Source organism: Oryctolagus cuniculus, chromosome X (genome assembly GCF_964237555.1).
Source record: "Oryctolagus cuniculus chromosome X, mOryCun1.1, whole genome shotgun sequence".
Classification (NCBI taxonomy): Eukaryota; Metazoa; Chordata; class Mammalia; order Lagomorpha; family Leporidae; genus Oryctolagus; species Oryctolagus cuniculus.
Window position 1 is genome coordinate 86,700,888 of NC_091453.1, and position 21,798 is coordinate 86,722,685.

Below are 21,798 nucleotides of genomic sequence, written 5' to 3' on the forward strand. Positions count from 1 at the left end.
GAAGATACAGCTGCACAGTCTTCTTACCAGGAATTGAAAATATTGCAATATTACAAAAGAATTCTTTAACTCAAAATTCATTTGATGAATACATTTAAATACCTGTAATAATACTTTATAACAAAAAGGATAAAAAAGTTAATCACACACAAAAAGGAAAGGAGTAAATCAAAACTAAAATGAAAAGACAATGGGACTAAACTAAGAATTTGGAAATGACTTAATCTTTTTTATCTTCTAAAAATAAATCAAGCTAATAAAATTATATAACAGCAGTAAGGAGCTGCTGCAATGACCAAAGCCATATTAAGCATTCCTGATTTAGTGTTATAGAATATAGCATGAAAAGCTTGCAGATTATTCCAATTTTTAAAAATTAAGTATTTGTATCTACTTTACAGAAAACAAAATCCTATGATTGACCCTATCAGGAGTAAGTCATTATTTTCTATGTGAGTTTTAATTTTAAGCACTGCCAAGGTATAAGTGTTTATGTGAAAAATTACTCTAAAATATCATGATTTATTTTTCATTTTAGTAAGCTGGGGATTGTAATTACCTATCCCAGTTATACAGTCATAAGTAATTAGTACAAAAAGGTCTTAAATAAATGCAGGAGCGATTGGTAGTTATTGGTTGTGAATAGCAACATTTCAAAGACAATAATTGGGAAAGAGACCAAATGTATCTAGAGCTCAGATTTTTCTAAAACTAAGATGGAAAATCATGAACTAGGATTTATTTTTAGAGTGAATACTACTAAAATTATCATTATGTTATGTTTTAAGCTTAATGCATAGCTAAAATAAAGGTTAATTACCTAGAAAAACTGTACTTTTTGTCTTATAATTATCCCTCTTTTATTTCAGTTACCCATTTTACACTTATTTCTGGTGAGATTGGTTTTATGTTTTAATGAGGAAAATTTTAAGGAAAAGACTACACTTAAGTTGTGAAGTAAAAAAAAATGGGGCACAGTACAATTTTATATATATATATATATATATATAGGCATGGTGAGCATTTTCTTATGTGGATAAGAGGTGCAATGTGTAGGGGCATGGGAGAAGAGCTATTTGTTTTGCTTTCTTTCTTCCCTCTTCCCTCCAATGTCCCAATGTGATGCAAATCTACAATGGTAGAAATGAACATGGTATTCCAGTCAGTGGTAAGGTCTGTGCTTGACAGCTAGTATATGAAAATAAAAGACTGTGTAAGTCAGATGCTATCTGTAATGTCTTGTGATCTTGTCTGCACTGTTCTTGTTTATTGTTTACATTTCAAACATATGCCTTATCTACTTACCTAAGTTACTGCATATAAAGGATTATATGTTAAACTTTGTAGTCTTCAAAAAAGTAGCACAAACAGGCCATACACACACCCATGCATATTAACTATATATTCACAAAATAAATGACTTTTGAGTTTATAGTATAAAAAATACCAATTCTATCATGAAACATATATGAGAATGCACTAGTAATCAAATTGACAGATATAATTCATTGACTAAAATTGCAAAATATGAATATGCTCTATTGTATGCATAAGGGTATATAATCTATTAATTAACATTTATCTTTTAATTTTACCTATTATAAACAATGCTCTAAAAATATCTTAGAACATGTTTCCTTGTGTGGTCAAAATGTAGTTGTAATCACTGGGTCACAGGGTATATAACTCATTTTCAATGAATTAGTCATTGTGAAAATTTTTTTTAAGATTTATTTATTGATTTGAAAGAGTTACACAGAGAGAGGAGAGGCAGAGAGAGAGAGAGGTCTTCCATCTGATGGTTCACTCCTCAGTTGGCCGCAACGGCTGGAGCTGCGCTGATCTGAAGCCAGGAGCCAGGAGCTTCCTCCGGGTCTCCCAGGTGGGTGCAGGGGCCCAAGAACTTGGGCCATCTTCTACTGCTTTCCCAGGCCATAGCAGAGAACTGGATAGGAAGTGGAGCAGCCGGGTCTTGAACCGGCGCCCATTTGGGTTGCTGGTGCTTCAGGCCAGGGTGTTAACCCACTGTGCCACAGCGCCGGTCCAGCCATTGGCAAATTAATCTTGAAAGATAGTTGTAGCATATTTATCTGAGAAAGGGGGCCATGGTCTTCTCTACCCATCTCTGACACACACACACACACACACATATTTGCTTATATAATAAACATAAATAGAAGGTTGTACTACAAAATGAATTAAAATTATTGTGGGAGTGGACAAATAGGATACAGGGATAGGAACAGAAGCCAAATGTCTTAAAAATATATCCTTTTGGGGCCAGCGCTGTGGCATAGTGGATAAAGCCGCTGCTTGCAGTGCCGGCATCCCATATGGGCACTGATTTGAGTCCCGGCTGCCCCATTTCTGATCCAGCTCTCTCTGCTATGGTCTGGGAAAGCAGTAGAAGACAGCCCAGGTCCTTGGACCCCTGCACCCATGTGGGAGACCCAGAAGAAACTCCTGGCTCCTGGCTTCAGATTGGTCCAGCTCTGGCCATTGTGGCCAATTGGGGAGTGAACCAGCGGATGGAAAACCTCTCTCTCTCTCTCTCTCTCTACCTTTCTCTCTCTGCCTCTCCTTCTCTCTGTGTAACTCTGACTTTCAAATAAGTAAATAAGTCTTTAAAAAATAAAAACACATTTTTTGTATATTTTATTATAGAACCACAAAAATAATCTATAAAATTATAAAATAAAAGTAAATGCATCATTTAAAGAAACCAGTCCCTAAGCATCACAATAAAATAAATAAATCTAAATGTTTATTCAGTTGATAGTAGAATCACACAAGAAATATTACAACTGACTCTATAACAATTTGACTATGTATACCTAGTAGGGTATACCTTAAGAACAAAAAGAATTGCTAAACAAATAAATCTTAAAATGAATATTCTGAGATTATTTTAGTATGTGCTTAGTTAAAGCAAACAAGTTATTATATGTATGATACTCTTTTTTTTTTTTTTACTACTTACACTTTTTTCTATTACTAAACTGAAGCAAATATAGTCCCAAGGAACTTGAAGAAGTTCCATATTTTGTAAGTGGAAGGGCAGAGATCCCACTGCAGACAGGCTGATTTCTTAATTCTTTTTTTTATTTAATAAATTTGAATTTACAAAGTACAACTTTTGCATTGTTGTGGCTTTTCCTCCCATAACCTCCCTCCACCCGCAACCATGCCATCTCCCACTTCCTTTCCCATGCCACCCTTCATCAAGATTCATTTTCAATTATCTTTATATACAGATGATCAACTTAGTATATACTAAGTAAAGATTTCAACAGACTGCACCCACACAACTGCACAAGATATAGAGTACTGTTCGACTAGTAGTTTTACCGTTAACTCTCATAGTAAAACACATTAAGGACAGAGATCGTACATGGGGAGCAGGTGCACAGTGACTCCCGTTGTTGATTTAACAATTGACACTCTTGTTTGTGACATCAGTAATCACCCGAGGCTCTTGCCATGAGCTGTCAAGGCTATGGAAGCCTCCTGCATTCACCAACTCTGATCTTATTTTGTCAAGGCCATATCACAGTGGAGAGTCCTTCCTCCCTTCAGAGAAAGGTGCCTCCTTCATTGATGGCCTGTTCATTCTGCTGGGATCTCATTCACCAAGATCTTTCATTCAGGTCGTTTTTGCCACAATGTCTTGGCTTTCCATGCCTGTGAGACTCTCATGGACCTTTTAGCCAGATCCCAATGCCTTAAGGGTTGATTCTGAGGCCAGAGTGCTGTTTAAGGCATTTGCCATTCTGAGTCTGCTGTGTATCCTACTTCCCCCGCAGCATCATTCTCTCCCTTTTAATTCTATCCTTCGGCCGGCACCGCGGCTCACTAGGCTAATCCTCTGCCTTGCGGCGCTGGCACACCGGGTTCTAGTCCCGGTCGGGGTGCCGGATTCTGTCCCGGTTGCCCCTCTTCCAGGCCAGCTCTCTGCTGTGGTCAGGGAGTGCAGTGGAGGATGGCCCAAGTGCTTGGGCCCTGCACCCCATGGGAGACCAGGAGAAGTACCTGACTCCTGCCATCGGATCAGCGCGGTGCGCCAGCTGCAGCGCGCCGGCCGCGGCAGTCATTGGAGGGTGAACCAACAGCAAAGGAAGACCTTTCTCTCTGTCTCTCTCACTGTCCACTCTGCCTGTCAAAAAAAAAAAAAATTCTATCCTTCATTATTTGCAGACACTGGTATTATTTGTGAAATCTCTTTGACACTTAACTTACCTTTTTGATAAATTATGTACTTAAACTGATCACTTTAACAAGTGAGATGGCATTGGTACATGCCTCCTTGATGGGATTGAATTGGAATACCCTGGCACATTTCTAGCTCTACCATTGGTGGTAAGTCCGAGTGAGCATGTGCTGAACTATATATCTCCTCCCTCTCTTATTCCCACTCTTATATTTAACAAAGATCACTTTTCAGTTAATTTAAAATGCCTAAGAATAATTGTGTATTAATTACAGAGTTCAACCAATGGTATTAAGCAGAACAAAAAAATACTAAAAGGAATAAAATAGTAAGTTTTTCCTCAACAGTTAAGACAAGGGCTGATCTGGTCATTGTTTCTCATAGTGTCTATTTCACTTCAACGGGTTTCCTTTTAGGTGCTCAGTTAGTTGTCATCGATCAGGGAGAACATATGATATTTGTCCCTTTTGGACTGGCTTATTTCACTCAGGATGATGTGTTCCAGATTCCTCCATTTTGTTGCAAATGACCAGATTTCATTTTTTACTGCTGTATTCTATAGAGTACATATCTCATAATTTCTTTTATCCAGTCATCTGTTGATGGGCATTTAGGTTGATTCCATGTCTTAGCTTTGTGAATTGAGCTGCAATAAACATTGAGGTGCAGATAGCTTTTTTTTTCCAGTTTAATTCCCTTTGGGTAAATTCCAAGAAGTGGGATGGCTGGGTCATGTGGTAGGGCTATATTCAGGTTTCTGAGGACTCTCCAAACTGTCTTCCATAGTGGCTTTACCAGTTTGCATTCCCATCAACAGTGGATTAGTGTCCCTTTTTCCCCACATCCTCGCCAGCATCTGTTGTTAGTTGATTTCTGATGTAAGCATTTCTAACTGGGGTGAGGTGAAACCTCATTGTGGTTTTGATTTGCATTTTCCTGATGGCTAGAGATCCTGAGCATTTTTTCATGTGTCTGTTGGCCATTTGGATTTCCTCTTTTGAAAAATGTCTGTTAAGGTCCTTGGCCCATCTTTTTATTGGGTTGTTTGTTTTGTTGCTGTGGAGTTTCCTGATCATTTTATAGATTCTATAATAATAATAATAATAATCCTTTATCAGTTGTGTAGTTCGCAAATAATGTCTCCCATTCTGTTGGTTGCCTCTTCACTTTCCTGACTGGTTTTTTTGCTGTAAAGAAACTTCTCAATTTGAGGTAATCCCATTTGTTTCTTTTAGCTTTGACTACCCATGGGGGTCTTTTCCAGGAATTCTTTGCCTGTTCCAATGTCTTGAAGGGCTTCCCCTATGCTCTCAATTAATTTCATGGTGTTGTGGCGTATATCTAGATCTTTGATCCATGTTGAGTGGATTTTTGCATATGGTGTAAGATAGGGTTCTTGTTTCATACTTCGACATGTGGACACCCAGTTTTCCCAGCACCATTTGTTGAAGAGGTGTGGGGCCCCATGGGCTGGCCAGCCATGGGGTCCCCATGTCAGGGTTTGGTCTGATAGCTGTCATTGTGTCTTTATTGCAAGGAGGATGTTGCTAGTTTCAGTTAGGGCAATGCTTTCCAGCGGTCGGGACTTTCCAGAGAAGTTGAGCCTGTCTCGTAAACAACAAGATGGTGCCAAGGACTGTGCAGTGAGCCTGCCTGCTGCGTGACACTTCATCTGATTGGCCCGAGGACGCGTGCACACCGCGTGAACAAGCAGCGGATTGGAGTGTTCTGTGCATGGACTAGAGCCCGCTTGCGATTGGTTGAATTTCGTATATAAGCTGTGTGCCCAGGAAGGAGGGGGCTTTTTTCTCTCTCCTCTCTTCCTCCTTTCATGCTTTCTCTGTCGCTGTTATTTTCTCAATAAAAGTCTACTGAAGACCGATAAGCTGTGAGCAACGTCGTTCCTTTGTGGGCAAGGGAACGGCAAAGAGGCTGTCCTTGTTCCAGGGGAAGGTTTTAGCTCCTTTGTTGAATATGAGTTGGTTATAGATGTTTGGATTGATTTCTGGTGTTTCTGTTCTGTTCCATTGGTCTATCCATCTGTTTTTGTACCAATACCAGGCTGTTTTGATTATAACTGCCCTGTAGTATGTCTTGAAGTCTGGAATTGTGATGCCTCCAGCTTTGTTTTTGTTGTACAAAATTGCTTTAGCTATTTGCAGTCTCCTGTTTCTCCATATGAATTTCAGCATCATTTTTGCTAGGTCTGTGAAGAATGACTTTGGTATTTTGAATGGTATTGCATTGAACCTGTAAATTGCTTTTGGGAGAATGGGCACCAGTTTGAGTCCCGGCTGCTCCTCTTCCGATCCAGCTCTGCCGTGCCTGGGAAAGCAATAGAATATGGCCCAAGTGCTTGGGCCTCTGCACCCACATGGGAGACCAGGAAGAGCACCTGGCTCCTGGCTTTGGATCGGCACAGCTCCGACCGTTGCTACCATTTGGGGAGTGAACCAATGGAAGGAAGACCTTTCTCTCTGTCTCTCCCTCTCACTGTCTGTAACTCTACCTCTCAAATAAATAAAAATTCCTTAAAAAAAAGAATAATAAGAATAACAAAACCCAAACACCACTACTGCCACCACCAAAACCCTGCAAGCCTCTTATACACTATTATAGCCATATCAAAAACACTCATGAAAGTATATGAAGAATTTTCAACTAACAAAGATAGAAAATTATGAGCAGCAATGAGGATGGTAATGGCTATTGATAAGACACATCAATTATATTTAATTTGTAAGTTCATATTATCAAAAATACCACAAAACAAACAAGAACTAACTCGTCACCTTTAGAGGATGCTAGAAATGCATTTAATTATTTTTAAAATTGATAAAGAGAAAGATCCAACATTTATCTTGCTTTACCTAATGAGCTATTTATTTAGGTAATCAAATAATATTTGAGGAGAAGTATCTCTTTATAGAGTTTTCTTAGCTAATAAAGAAAGAAGGAATGATAGAATATGGTTATTTTGCAACCTCATATGAATTAACAGATTCTAAGTATTTATCATCAGTAGCCAATAACACCTTAAACAATAATACCTCATAAGTCTAGCAAAATGACAGAGCAGGCATCTCAAAGTTTCTGTCCCCTATCACAAACATTGAAAATAAGCAGAAACTTTAAGAACTGGTTTTATAAGGAATCAGGAAAACACTCAAATGCTTATAGCAACCAAGTAAATGCTGGACTAAGAAAAAAATGCAACTTAAAAATAGTAGGAAAGCTTTATGGCATTTTTCAGTTGCCCTTACTCCAGCCCTCCTCCCTGGTGTGGCAGCAATCTTGAAGAGGGCAGCCTGGGTTTCCACTTACGGATGTTGGTCCTAGTTCTGGAGTGAGCAAAGAGGACTTTATTCACAAATTATTATGCAGTTCTGGTCTAACCTGTTTGGGGTCTACCTGAAGAACCTATACAAGACTTTGTTCTGTGTTTCATTTAACTTGGAATTTACCCAGGCTGAAAAAGTAGTTGAGTACAACTCACAAACACTGTATAGTGAATAAACAACTTGCAGACACATGTGGCAGAAGATTATGGTTGAGACATAAAATAAACTTTCCAAGGCCAGAGAAAAAAAGCCAGGTTAAAAGTTTTGCTGAGAAATTCATACACTCAAAAGAATACATGTACTCTGGGGAATTAAAAACCCAAGTGTAAGCCCAATGCAAGTTGCATCTTCACAAAAGAGTTAAGACCTTAAACTTTCAACTCAGGCTATTCCCTAGGCAAAGTGCAAGTCAAGCTAAGGGTTGAAGGAGGGGGAGGGCCCCAGCACAGAGCCAGTTTGCAAGATGGGAAGAGGTGGTATTTTTTGGCTCCTACTGTTCAAAGAAATATCTGTTAAAACAGTAGCTGAATGTATGCAAAGGAACAGAGACTTTAGTGGCTGCATACAAGAAATAGTTTCTGAAAAATAATTAGGAAGTCACAAGACAGATGGTTTACCTCAGCTTTAAAAAAAAAAATCCCAACAGGGCCAGCATCGTGGCTCACTTGGCTAATCCTCCTCCTGCGGCGCCGGCACCCCGGGTTCTAGTTCTGTTTGGGGCGCTGGGTACTAGTCCCAGTTGCTCCTCTTCCAGTCCAGCTCTCTGCTGTGGCCTGGGAGGGCAGCAGAGGATGCTCCAAGTGCTTGGGTCCCTGCACCCGCATGGGAGACCAGGAGGAAGTACCCAGCTCCTGGCTTCAGATCAGCGCAGCACCAGCTGTAGCAGCCATTAGGGGAGTGAACCAATGGAAGGAAGACCTCTCTCTGTCTCTCTCTCTCACTGTCTAACTATGCCTGGCAAAAAATAAAAAAAAAATCCCCAGCAAACATTGAGAAGGAGGAGAATATGATTTTTACCATTATTATATTATCAAATGTCCAGTTTCAACAAGAAATGAAAGGTGTATAAAGAAATAGGAAAATATAGTTCACTCAAAAGAACAAAGTGAACCAACAGAATGTCACCCAAGAAGCCCAGACATTTCACTTTTAATTAAAATACTTTAAAACAAATGTCTTATGTTCATATGAAAGAGAAAGTAAACAAAGCTAAAATAAACCCAGAAAAATGTGTGAATAAAATTAGAATATCAATAATGGGAAAAAGTATAAAATGCAAGCAAATAGAAAATCCAGAAATGAAAAGTTCAATAACTGAAATGAAAAATTCACTAGGATGGGTCAATGGTAGTTTTAAGTAGACAGGAGGATAATCAGCATACTTGAAGGTCAACTGAAACTATCCAGTCTCAGGAACAGAAAAAAAAAAAACGGAAGAAGTAAAAGGAGTCTAGGTGACTGTTGGGATAACATCTAGCAAATCAATATTCACATCTATAGAGAAGAGAAAGAGGAAGAAAAATATTTTAAAAAACAATGATCCCAAACTTTCTAAAGCTGATGAAAGATACAAATCTACATATCTAACCATCTTAGTGAACTCCAAGTAGGATACACTCAAAGAGATTCATAAGACAGATTACAATCAAACCAAGAAATGACCAAGACAAAGAACCACGAATGCAACAAGATAGAAGCAACTTGTCAAGTTCAAGGCAGTCTCAATGAATCTAACAATACAGTTCTCATTAAAAACCAAGGAGCCAAAATAGAATGATTGTGGAAAAAGCTTGTCAAACAGAAATTTTATAAACAACGAAATTATCATTCAAAAATTAGTAAGAAATCAAAACATTTGAAGATAAACTGAAACCAAGGGAGTTTGTTACCATTAGATCTATCCTATAAGAAATATTAGGAATGCTTCAGGTTGAAATGAAGGACACTAGTCAGTAACTTGAAGGTGTACAAATATAAACAAATAAATATATTTGATAAAGGTAACTACATGGGCAAATATAAAAGCCAACATTATTGTATTTTTAGTTTTTAACTATTTTTCTATATGAGAACAAACATGTACAATGAATAAATATAATTATAAATCTTTGTAATACTACAGAAAGGTATACAGATATAAACTGTGATGACAACAAGAATATAGATGATGGGGTTAGGAAGACCTGTGTAGGAGCACAGTTTTTGTATGTTATTGAAGTAAAGTTTCCATTAATACAAACTACATTGTTATAAATTCAGGATGTTAAACTGAATCCCCATGGTAATCACAAATGAAATAAATTTGAGCCTCTCTATCTGTGGGTCCCTCATCTGTACATTTAACCAACCACAGATTGGAAATTTTGGAAAAATTAAGTTATCTATATTGAACATGAACAGACTTTTTTTTCTCATAATTCCCTAACCAATACAGAACAACTATTTATATAGCATGTCCATTGTATTAGGTACTACAAGTGGTCTAGAGATGATTTAAGTTATACAGGAGCATATTTGTAGGTTATATGCAAATACTAGCACAATTTTACATAAGGAACCCGAGCATCTGCATTGGTGGTCCTAGCACCAATCTCCCACTGACACTGAGGAATAATTGTATCCAAAAACATAAAAACAAAAGGAAAAGAGAAGAGAATCAAGAGAGTTCACTGAAAAAAATCTTAAATATAAAAAACTATAATACAAAAAAAGTCAGTAATGAAAGAAATAAGGGACAAAAAGGTGTAAGACATACAGGAAATAAGTAGCAAAATGTCAGAAATATAACTTTCATTATCAGCAACTGTAGTATATATAAATGGTTGATTAAAACTCTAATTGAAAGGCAGAGATTGGCAACTTGGAAACAAAACCATGATACATATATATGCGTATACCTCAAGAAGTTTGTGAAAAGTAAGATTACTTTGGTACAATTTTCAAAGCCAGGCACACTTTTTTAAAAGATTTCTTTCTTTGTTGATTTGAAAGGCAGAATGACACACACACACACACACACACACACACAGGGAGAGAGAGAGAGAGAGAGAGAGAGAGAGAGAGAGAGAGAGAATCTTTTTACCAAATGTCTGGTCAGGCCAAAACCAGGAGCCAGGAACTCCGTCCGGGTCTCTCATGTGAGTGGGAGGGACCCAAGTACTTGGACCATTATTTTCTGCTTCTCAGGTGTATTATCAGGAAGCTGGATTACAGGCAGAGTAGCTGGGACTCAAACTGGCACTCTGATAGGGCATGAGGGCACCCCAAGTGGTAACTTAACCCACTGTGCCACAATGCTTGCCCCATAGTTTTTTAAAAATACAAAATTTCCAGGGGATGGCATTGTGGTATAGAGGGTTAAGCTGCTGCCTGCAATGCCAGCATCCCATATGAGTGCCAGTTAGAGTCTGGCTGCTCCACTTCCAATACAGCTCCCTGCTAATGTGCCTGGGAAAGCAGTGGAGGATTGCCCAAGTACTTGGGCTCCTGCACTCAAATGGGAGACCTGGATGTAGCTCCTGGTACCTGGCTTTGGTCTGGCCCAGATCCAGCCTTTGCCACCACTTGGGGAGTGAACCAGTAGATGGAAGATCTCTCTCTCTCTCTCTGTGACTTTGCTTTTCAAATAAAGTAAATAAACCTTTATAAACACAAAATAATAATACAAAATTTCCATAAACTTTTTGAAGACTTCTCCTATCAGACAAAATAGACTTTAAGTCAAAAATCTATTGTAAGAGACAAATAAAGTAAGTTGTCCAAATGTCCCAAGGACCACAGAAAAAAGTTTAAGATTTTTCATATGGCACTAGGACTTTCATTGATCTACTCCTTTAATGTTTCTTCAGTCATCAGATTACCTCCTGAATCACACTTCATTTATACTGCAACACACCAAAACAACCTGTAGTTCTTTGAGCTTTCTGTGAATTTTCTAGGATTTGTTAACTATACTAAAACTGCTCTTTGCTTATATATACATGGCTAACTTAGCAAAACCCTACTCATCTTTTAAGAATTAATTTAGGTATCAACTGTATACTACAGTGTTTGCATAAGAAAAAATAGAGGTCCAGGTAGGAAATGGTGGTGGCAGCAGCTGGGTCTTTGGTTTCTCAGCTGCTAGGCCGGCCTTACCCATAGGTGGGGTGGCCTATGTCGAGTGGCACCCATAGTGACCAGGGCTCACTTTGCATGTGTAAGGCCCTCACCTACTTTGTCATGCTCTCCTTGGGGTGGGCTTGAACATGTCAAATGTCTTCCTGAAGTCACACCATAGACAGCACAAGAGACCTGAGCTTATCACCTTCCACCACCTCCACTTCAGGTCCAAACCCTTTCCTTGGGGAAATGACAACCATATTCTATTCCATAATCCTTATGTGAGTCCATTTCCAACTGGCTATTAAGACGAATAGAGAACCTGAAGCTACACAGGCACTGGGTACCACAGCACTGGTTTTGAACATCACTCTGCATGTGGACCAGAAAAGTATATGGGACCTTAAGCTAACCTTCCTTACTTATATATTATTTTGCTGATCTTCTATCTCTTAGCTTGTGGCAGCAGATGGCTTAAATAAATAACTTAAGTTTAAAAAAACGGAAAAATTGTCAAACAGAGAATAGCAGTATACTCACCAATTAGAATCACACATTTTTACATTTATATTTTGTCATCTTCAAATTTTTCATGTTTTAAGATTTTTTTATTGTAGAAAATTTCAAACATACAAAAGTAGACAGAAAAGTACAATGCACCCTAACATATCTACTCCTCAGCTTTAACATTTATTGCTACATGGCCACTGTGTTTTTTTTTTTTTTTTTTTTATGTATTCACTACACTACTCTCAACTTCCACTGTTGCATTTAAAAACAAATCCTGGAGATACTGTGTCATCTATAAACACTTCAGAATGTATCTTTAAAAGATAAAGATTTTTAAAAGAAAAATCAAGGCTGGCATTGTGGTGCAGCTTGTTAAGCTGTCACTTGAAATGATGGCATCCCATATCAGATTACCATTCTGGGCCCCAGTTGCCCTGCTTCCTATCCAGTTCCCTGCTAATGTTCCAGGAAGACAATGGAAGATGGCCCATGTACCTGGGCCACTGCCATCAAAGCAGGCAATCGGGATGGAATTCTGGCTCTCCTGATTTCAGCATATCCCAGACCTGGTTGCTGTAGCTATTTGGGGAGTGAACCAGAGGATGGAAGATCTCCTTTCCCTTATTTATTTTTCTCTGACTCTCCCTCTCTGTCACTCTGCCTTTCAAATAAATAAAAAAGGGAAATCTTTTAAAAATGAAAATAAGCACGATATAATTATACCTAAAATTAGTATCAATAAATTTTATTTATATTGGGGGGGAGAGAGATCACTCCAATCAATCTGCTGGTTCACTCCTCAATGCCTACAAATTAACAGCTGGGCGATCAATCTAGGTCTCCCTTGTGGGTGGCATGGACCCAACCACTTGAGCCATCACCTACTAACTCCCTAGGTCCCCATTGTGGGAAGCTGGATTTGGAAGTAGAGCTGGGACCCATACCCAGGTTTCTTTCTTTTTTTTGAAGGTTTATTTATTTGAAGGCAGAGTTAAAAAGAGACAGAGGCAGAGAGAGAGAGAGAGAGAGAGAGAGAGAGGTCTTCCATCTGCTGGCTCACTCCCCAGATGGCTGCAATGGCCAGAGCTGCGCAGGTCCAAAGCCAGGAGCCAGGAGCTTCTTCTAGGTCTCCCACATGGGTGCAGGGGCCCAAGGACTTGTGCCATCTTCCACTGCTTTCCTAGGCCATAGCAGAGAGCTGGATCGAAAGTCAGGACTCGAACTGGTGCCCATATGGGATGGGATGTCAGCATTGCAGTTGGCGACTTTACCCACTACGCCAAAGCACTGGCCCCGAACCCAGGCTTCTTAACCACTGGGCTGGACATCTACCACTAATGTTTAAATATTATCAAATATTTTGTTTAAATTTCTCCTACTGTCTAATAAATTACTTGCATTTGGTTTGCTCACATCAGGTTGTTTCCTATACTTTTCAATAAAGTAAACAGAACATTAAAGATGAGGTTTAAATCTCTTTTTACTCTTCCTAGTCCCATTCTAATCTTTCTTCCTTTCTCAAACAGAACTAATATCATTATCTGCTATATATTTTTCCAATCTAGAGTAGATTCCTATATATGTATATATGCACAATAAATATATACTTGATCTTTTGTGATTTTAAAATGATTATTTTATCATTAGTTTCCTACCCTTTCATTTATACATCTTTGTTGTTTGTTTTCTCTTATTCTGATAGTATTGCTAGAGGTTTCTCATTTGTATCAAGTCTTTTCAAAGAACACTTTAGGTTTGCCATTCCTTATTTCTTTTATGTATTTCACTAATCTGTGCTCCAAATTTTATTCTATAATTTGTTGAACCCCAAACACTATTAGTTATAAAACATATCATTATTTTACGTGCCACTAATAAAAATATAGCACCAATTAAATCATGGTGTATTAATAATTTTCAAATATGCATCTCAATTTTAGAGGTGTTAAAATGTACAAAAATGAAAATAATTTCTTAAAATTTAGTTAACTTTGGCCGGCGCCACGGCTCACTTGGCTAATCCTCTGCATGCGGCGCCGGCACCCCGGGTTCTAGTTCCGGTTGGGGCACCGGGTACTAGTCCCAGTTGCTCCTCTTCCAGTCCAGCTCTCTGCTGTGGCCCGGGAGGGCAGTGGAGGATGACCCAAGTGCTTGGGCCCTGCAACCGCATGGGAGACCAGGAGGAAGCATCTGGCTCCTGGCTTCGGATCTGCACAGCGCACCGGCCGTAGCGGCCATTTGGGGGGTGAACCAACAGAAGGAAGAGCTTTCTCTCTGTCTCTCTCTCACGGTCTAACTCTGCCTGTCAAAAAAAATGTAGTTAACTTTATGTATTTATTTTTAAAGATCTCTGTATTTATTTGAAACGCAGAAAGTGAGAGAGAAACAGAGAGTGAGTGAGAGAGAAAGAGAGAGAGAGAGAGATCTTCCAGCTGCTAGTTCACTCCCCAAAGGGCTGCAATGGCCAGGACTAGGCCAGGCCAAAGCCAGGACCTGGAACTCCATCTGGGACTCCCACATGGGTGGCAGGGGCCCAAGTACTTGGGCCACTTTCTGCTGCTTTCCCAGGCACATTAGCAGGGAGCATCTGGATAGTAAGCAGAGCAACCAAGCCGTGAACTGGCATTCTGCTAAGGTATATGGGCATCCCAAGAGGTGACTCAACCAGCTGCATCACAACACTCATCCCAAAAATAAAAATCTTGGAATTAATGACATACACAATTTCCTGCATCTATTTCAATTGGGTTTAATTATTTTTCCTAAATTCTTTTAAGTGATTGAGTCTTTTTCTTGGCCACAATATGGACTATTTTGTTAAATGTTCTGTAGGTACTTAAAAAGAAAATGCATTTTGCAGTTGTTAGGTAGAGTGTTCTATAAGTATCAATTAGATCAAGTTGGTTGACAGTGTTGTTAGCATCTTCCATATCCTTACTGATTTTCATTCTAGTTTTTGCTATCAATATTTGAAAGGGTATCATAGTCTTACACTAATTCTGGATTTGCCTGCTTTGTTTTTTGGTTTTATCAGTTTTGTTTGATGCCTTTTTTAAAAATATTATTTTATTTATTTGAAAGACGGGGGGGGGGGGTCTTACATCTGCTGGTTCACTCCCCAGATGGCTTCAATGGCTGGAGCTGAGCCAATCCGAAGCCAGCAGCCAGGATGCCTTTTGAAGCTTTGTTCTTAGATGTCTACACATTCTGTTTGTTGTGCTTTCTTAGAGAACTGTATATCTCATTTTAGTTTTGATTTGCACTTCCCTAACAGTTGCCGGTATGGGGCATTTTTTCACATATTTGTTGGCCATTTATATTTCTTATTTTGAGAAATATCTATTCAGATCCTTTGCCCATTTCTTAACTGGACAGGGTGATTTTTTGATGTTGAGTTTTTGAATTCCTTATACTTTATGACTATTAATATTTCATTTATTTACTTGAAAGGCAGAGACATATATATACACATGCATGGAAACACATACATATAGAGCACTCCCATCTGCTGCTTGACTCCCTAAATGCCTGCAATGCCTGGGGGAGGGGAGGATGCAGAGAGAAGCTGGGAGCCAGGAACTCAATTCAGGCCCTCCACTAGGTGGCAGGGGCTCAACTACTTTAGTCATTACCTGCTGCCTCCAAGAGGAATGCTGTAATCAGGAGTGGAGCTGGGACTTGAACCCAGGCACTCTGATATGGGATGCAGTCATTGCTGGAGTCTTAACTTCTGCAATAAATGCCTGTTGGCAGGCCTAGCAGGCTACTTGTGTTTTACTTCTTTTTCTTGCCTAAGAGTCAATCAATTCTACTCTTTCATTTCAGTTAGCAAATGAAAGATAACCTGACAGTTACACAAATTTTTCCTCCCAAACAGTATGAAACAAGAGAGAAAAGGTGAGATTAACTTTAAATAATCACTCCCTATGAGATAAATAAAATGTACAGAATAAGCTCAGCATAGTACCTGGCGTATAAATGTTCAGTAAGTGGCTGGCACTATCATTATATAAGTGTAGGATGCACCCTATTACTTTCTATAGGTAAAACAGAAAGGATAATCAAAGCAGATGTTAATATAAAACATTTATGAAGTTTTATAACCAAGGTGATGAATTGAAATTTAATTCTTTCTTGGGTCTTCAGCAGAGAATCATAAAACCCAAAAACAGTCATGATCTTTTTCCTTCATTTTTAGAATTTATGTTCCAGGTAAGATCAATTTTCCAAAAAACATTTTTTATTTAGTTTCAAATTATACCTAGTAGAGGAATATCAATTTTTATTCATGAGTCCCAAGATTATATTTTTTTCTGAAATGATCTAAAGTGTTCATTGTAATTTTTAGACAATGTATTCAACCTTATTCAGAGAAGTCTATCTAGAATATGATACGAGAAATAAAAATTTATTATTACTAGCCTACATAAACACAATAGGTAAAATTAGCACAGATGGACAATATTTAAAGCAAGATTTAAATTTTTAAAACATAACCATTCAAAATGTCCCAGTTTCATATCATGTAACAATCAACAAAAATCATACCAAAATACTTTGGAAATATTCATTGAGACATCAAATTTAACAAGACAGTATGAAATAAGATGACAGTATGAAATAAAATGACAGTATCACTTCTCTTTAGATGGACAATGAAAACAAAGTAAGAACAGCACTAAAAGCAAGAGAGTGATAAAGTGTTTTTTAAAAAAAGCCTATTCCAGAGAGATGATCCTTTAGGAGATCTGATTTAAACCAAATAATACTAAGAACACCCTAACAGAACTAAATTGCATTATGAAATCACTTCAGAAATGAACACAAAGTTCAAATCAGTCAACTGAATATCAAAGAAAGGAAATATAACTTACTTTTATCTATCTTTATTATCAATTAGTAAAGATTACAAAAACTAACTACTGTTAACTAAAAACAGTACATTTGAAGGGATGAATTACTACCAAAGAAACAAACTAGTAAGTATATTTTTAGTTTCTTTAACTTCTGGGATGATACCAAATTGATCTGTACCTAAGTAAATAGGTACTAAAAATGACCTGAGCTAATACAAATGAAAACCAGAAACAAAAATCCAAGCTATATATCTACCTAAAGCACTTATATTACACTATTAGCAGGTATGAGACAAATAAGCAGAATCAAAGGAGATCTGCATATAAACATGTTCAATAAAGTTTTTATAAATAATAATACACAGTAACAACATACGTTGGAAGATGCTGAGCATGCCTATTCTAGTTCCATAAGTCTGCGTAGATGCTTCTGCCTGAGGTACAGCAAATCTACAAAGGATAAAACAATAACCAACAGTTATAAAAGAACTTGAATGAAGGAAAAACCTAATTGGTCCTATTCAGAATTTATTCCTTTATTTATTCCTTTATTTATTTATTTGAAAGGAAGACAGACTGACACACATACACACACATACATACACACATACACACACATACATACACACATACACACATACAGATATCTGCCATCCATTAGTTCACTCCCCAAATGCCTGCAATAGCTGGTGCTGGACCAGGCCAAAGTTGGGATCCAGAAACTCAATCCAATGTGGGTGGCAGAGCCCCAACCACTTGAGTCGTCATCTACTGCCTTTCAGCATTCACAAGAAACTGAAATCATGGAAGTGGAGCAGGGACTCACACCCATGCACTCTGATAGGCAATGAAGGTCTCCAGAGTGGTATCTTACCCACTGTGCACATGCCTGCCTTAGAATTTAATTGTATAAATTTATAAAATACATGTTAAGTTTCTTAAAGTAACATTAAAAATATACTCAAAATTAGGAAAAATTTCTATACATATTATAATTCAAACACTAACATTTAAATTTTCTTTAAAGGAGTATCCCATAGTAGGAAGAATTTAACTTTACTATCAACTAAAGCTGGAAGTGTTTTCATTTTCTATAATTGGGATTTATAAACTAGTGCAATGGCCAAGTTTTCACATTTTTTTTTCTTTCAAGAATTCTGGGGAAAAAAATCTTACCTATTCTTTTTTTTTTTTTTTTTTTTTTTTTTATTTTTTGACAGGCAGAGTGGACAGTGAGAGAGAGAGACAGAGAGAAAGGTCTTCCTTTGCCGTTGGTTCACCCTCCAATGGCCGCCGCGGCCGGCGCGCTGCGGCCGGCGCACCGCGCTGATCCGATGGCAGGAGCCAGGAGCCAGGTGCTTTTCCTGGTCTCCCATGGGGTGCAGGGCCCAAGCACCTGGGCCATCCTCCACTGCACTCCCTGGCCACAGCAGAGGGCTGGCCTGGAAGAGGGGCAACCGGGACAGAATCCGGCGCCCCAACCGGGACTAGAACCCGGTGTGCCGGCGCCGCTAGGCGGAGGATTAGCCTAGTGAGCCGCGGCGCCGGCCAAATCTTACCTATTCTTTCAGCCTCATTTTAGTTATCTTTTTAAAAAAATTTTTATTAATATAAAGAGAACAGATTTTATGCATTCCATAGGTATAGTTCTACGAAGACAACCACCCTTCCCTCACTCCCCTGATTCCCCCATTCACATCCCTCCCTCCCCTCTCTCTTCATCAGTTTTTGCAAAGTCATAATTTAATCCACTCTAATATTCACAGGTTTAATTCACCACTAATACTAATCAACAAGTAAAAAGTAGGAAGACCACAGTTCTATAGGAGTATAAATACGAGCCAAAGTCATTTTTACACTTTTCAAAAATAATTCCCATGCTGCTGCAAAGCTTCATGCTTTCTTTTTCTCTCAAGAAAAACCCTGTGCTGTTTTCCTCAATATTTAGCTCTGGGATTACATCCTATAAAAAGTCTACTCTGATCTCTACCAAAGACCAACTTCTCCTTGTATATTCTTTTGTAGTACTGTGAATAAACTTCTGTCATACAACTCACCACACTGTATTGAAATTATAGGTTTCTAAGTTTTTCTTTACGAAAGTGTAGAATTTAGTTTATTTGTTTTTGTATTTCCATATAGTAGTAGCTCAATAACTATTTCTTGAACTGAAATGAACGAAGGAAAGTGAATGCATCTAATTTGGATACTAAGGAGAATCATTCTTTTACAAGATAAGATTTCTGTATTATGAGCTTTTAGGATATTGTTGTGATGAATGCTTTATCGTATTTCCAAAATAAAAGACATAAAATGAAACCTAAAGGTCACACTATACAATGCCACATAATATTACTTAATTTATTTTATCTAATAGATCTATATCTTATAATATTATTCTTAATTCCATTAACCAATTACAGTGAACTGAAAAAAAGTAACACTCATGAAGGACAAAAATATCATTTAAGTTAAAATTCAGAAAAATAAACATTTTATAGTCATAATTTTATTTTTCAATTAATGAAAATGTGTTATTTCTAGAAATAAGAAACAGAAAATAAACTCTAAAATAAATCTACGAAACTCCACAATAATGAAATTACATATATTTTGAGATACTTAAGCAGTATATATACATACTTTTAAAAAAGTATGATTATAAAATGATTTTTTCATCAGAAACAATACTTTGAAAAGTTGATGGAATTTAGAACTATATTAAAATGTTTGTTTTGGTGCAAAAATATTCAAATTCATGCATAGTTTTTCTTATAATATGCATGTTATGTGAACTTTTTGAAGTGCCCTTATAATTTACAATAACTCATGAATTAAAGAAGGATCACATTGAATACTAAAAAGATGTTTTCAACTGAATGAGAATGGAGAATGCAGTTAAAGGAAGACTTAGAAATGTACAGCATTATATGCATATATTAGAAAAGAAAAACCCAAAGTAGCTGGAGAAAGAATAGGAAGAAAGATCCAGAAAGAAACAGACAAAACCAAAGGGATCACATAAACAAGAATAGTGTCTGCAAATACTAGCTGATAGAATAAAAAAGGGAGAGAACGATCCAACATGGGAAGTGAGATACACAGCAGACCCATAGAATGGCAGATGTCCTAAACAGCACTCTGGCCTCAGAATCAGCCCTTAAGGAATGCGGATCCAGCTGAAAAGCCCATGAGAATATTTCAGGCATGGAAAGCCAAGACACTCTTGGGGGAAAAAAAAACCTAAATGAAAGATCTCCACGAGTGAGATCCCAGTGGAAAGAACAGGTCATCAAAGAAGGAGGTACCTTTCTCTGAAGGGAGGAGAGAACTTCCACTTTGACCATGGCCTTGTCTAAATATGATCAGAGTCGGTGAACTCAGGGGGCTTCCATAGCCTTGGCAGCTCATGACAAGAGCCTAGGGTGATTACTGATGCCATAAACAAGAGTGTCAATTTGTTAAGTCAACAACAGGAGTCACTGTGCACTTACTCCTCATGTAGGATCTCTGTCCTTAGTGTGCTGTACATTGAGATTTAATGCTATAACTAGTACTCAAACAGTATTTTTCACTTTATGTTTCTGTGTGGGAGCAAACTGTTGAAATCTTTACTTAATGTATGCTAAAATGATCTTCTGTATATAAAGAGAAACGAAAATGAATCTTGATGTGAATGGAAGGGGAGAGGGAGTGGGAAAGGGGAGGGTTGTGGGTGGGAGGGACGTTATGGGGGGGAAGCCATTGTAATCCATAAGCTGTACTTTGGAAATTTATATTCATTAAATAAAAGTTCAAAAAAAACCACAAACTATGTGCATCAAGAATGAAAAATGGAATATCATTATAGATTCTACAGAAATAGGAAAGACAAGAAGATACAGTCAATAATTTTTAAAGATTAAGACATCTGAGATAGTCTGAATGGGCATTTAAGGATGTTTACCTAATGATATGAAAGCCAGAGTGAGAGAGCCAGAGCTCTTCCATCTTACTGGCTTATTCCTCAACTACTCAATACCAAGAGTTAGGCCAGGCCAAAGCCAGCAGCCAGGAACTCCATCTGGGTCTCCTACGTGAGTGGCAGGAGCCTAAGTCCTAAGCCATCACCTGCTGCCTCCTAAGATGTGCATTGGCAAGAAGCTGGATCACAAGAGTAGCTACGACTCAAACCCCGCTCTCCTATATAGGACTCAGGCACGAAGGGACCCCAAGCAGCAGTTTAACCTGCTATGCTACAGAATAATTTTATACTAATAAATATTACAATTTAGATGTGAAAGATCAAATTCTTTGAGAAACAAAATTGCCAGGAAAGAAATTGAATATATGAATATGTTGCCATTGATTAGAGAAAGTGAAACCCCAATTTAAAACCTTCTCTGAAAGAAAACTTCAGACCCACATGATCACTGGATATTTCATCTAAATTCTTAAGGAAGAAATAATATCAATCTTATACATTTCTTTCAGAGAACAAAAAGGAGAACACCTTCTGAATCATCTTAATGAGGCCAGCAAAAACTCTATAAACCCTGTCTAGGACATTACAAGAGAGTTATGTTTACAGATCAAACACCGTTACAACCATGAATGTCAAAATGCTAAACAAAACATTATTAAATAAAACACACTGGGGTCAGTGTAGTGGCACAGCAGGTTAAGCTACTATTTGTAACTCTGTTATTCCATATTAGAGTGCCTGTTTGAATCTAGGCTGCTCTGTTTCTGATCCAGCTTCCTGCTAAGGTGCCTGGTAAAGCAGTGGATGATAGCCCAAGTG

General features: G+C 38.0%; 1 protein-coding gene and 1 pseudogene across 2 annotated transcripts in view; one reads left to right on the forward strand and one right to left on the reverse strand.

Moving 5' to 3' along the window:
- The window catches only part of RADX (RPA1 related single stranded DNA binding protein, X-linked), an 84,589-nt gene that overhangs the window by 26,583 nt on the left and 36,208 nt on the right, over positions 1–21,798 (reverse strand). For both annotated transcript variants that reach the window (XM_051827222.2, XM_002720172.4), the window contains exon 11: positions 17,392–17,465. In XM_051827222.2, coding sequence (XP_051683182.1) covers positions 17,392–17,465 — 74 coding nt within the window. The remainder of the gene's footprint in view (positions 1–17,391; positions 17,466–21,798) is intronic.
- On the forward strand, positions 11,632–11,966 carry LOC100343754 (cytochrome c oxidase subunit 6A1, mitochondrial pseudogene; annotated as a pseudogene).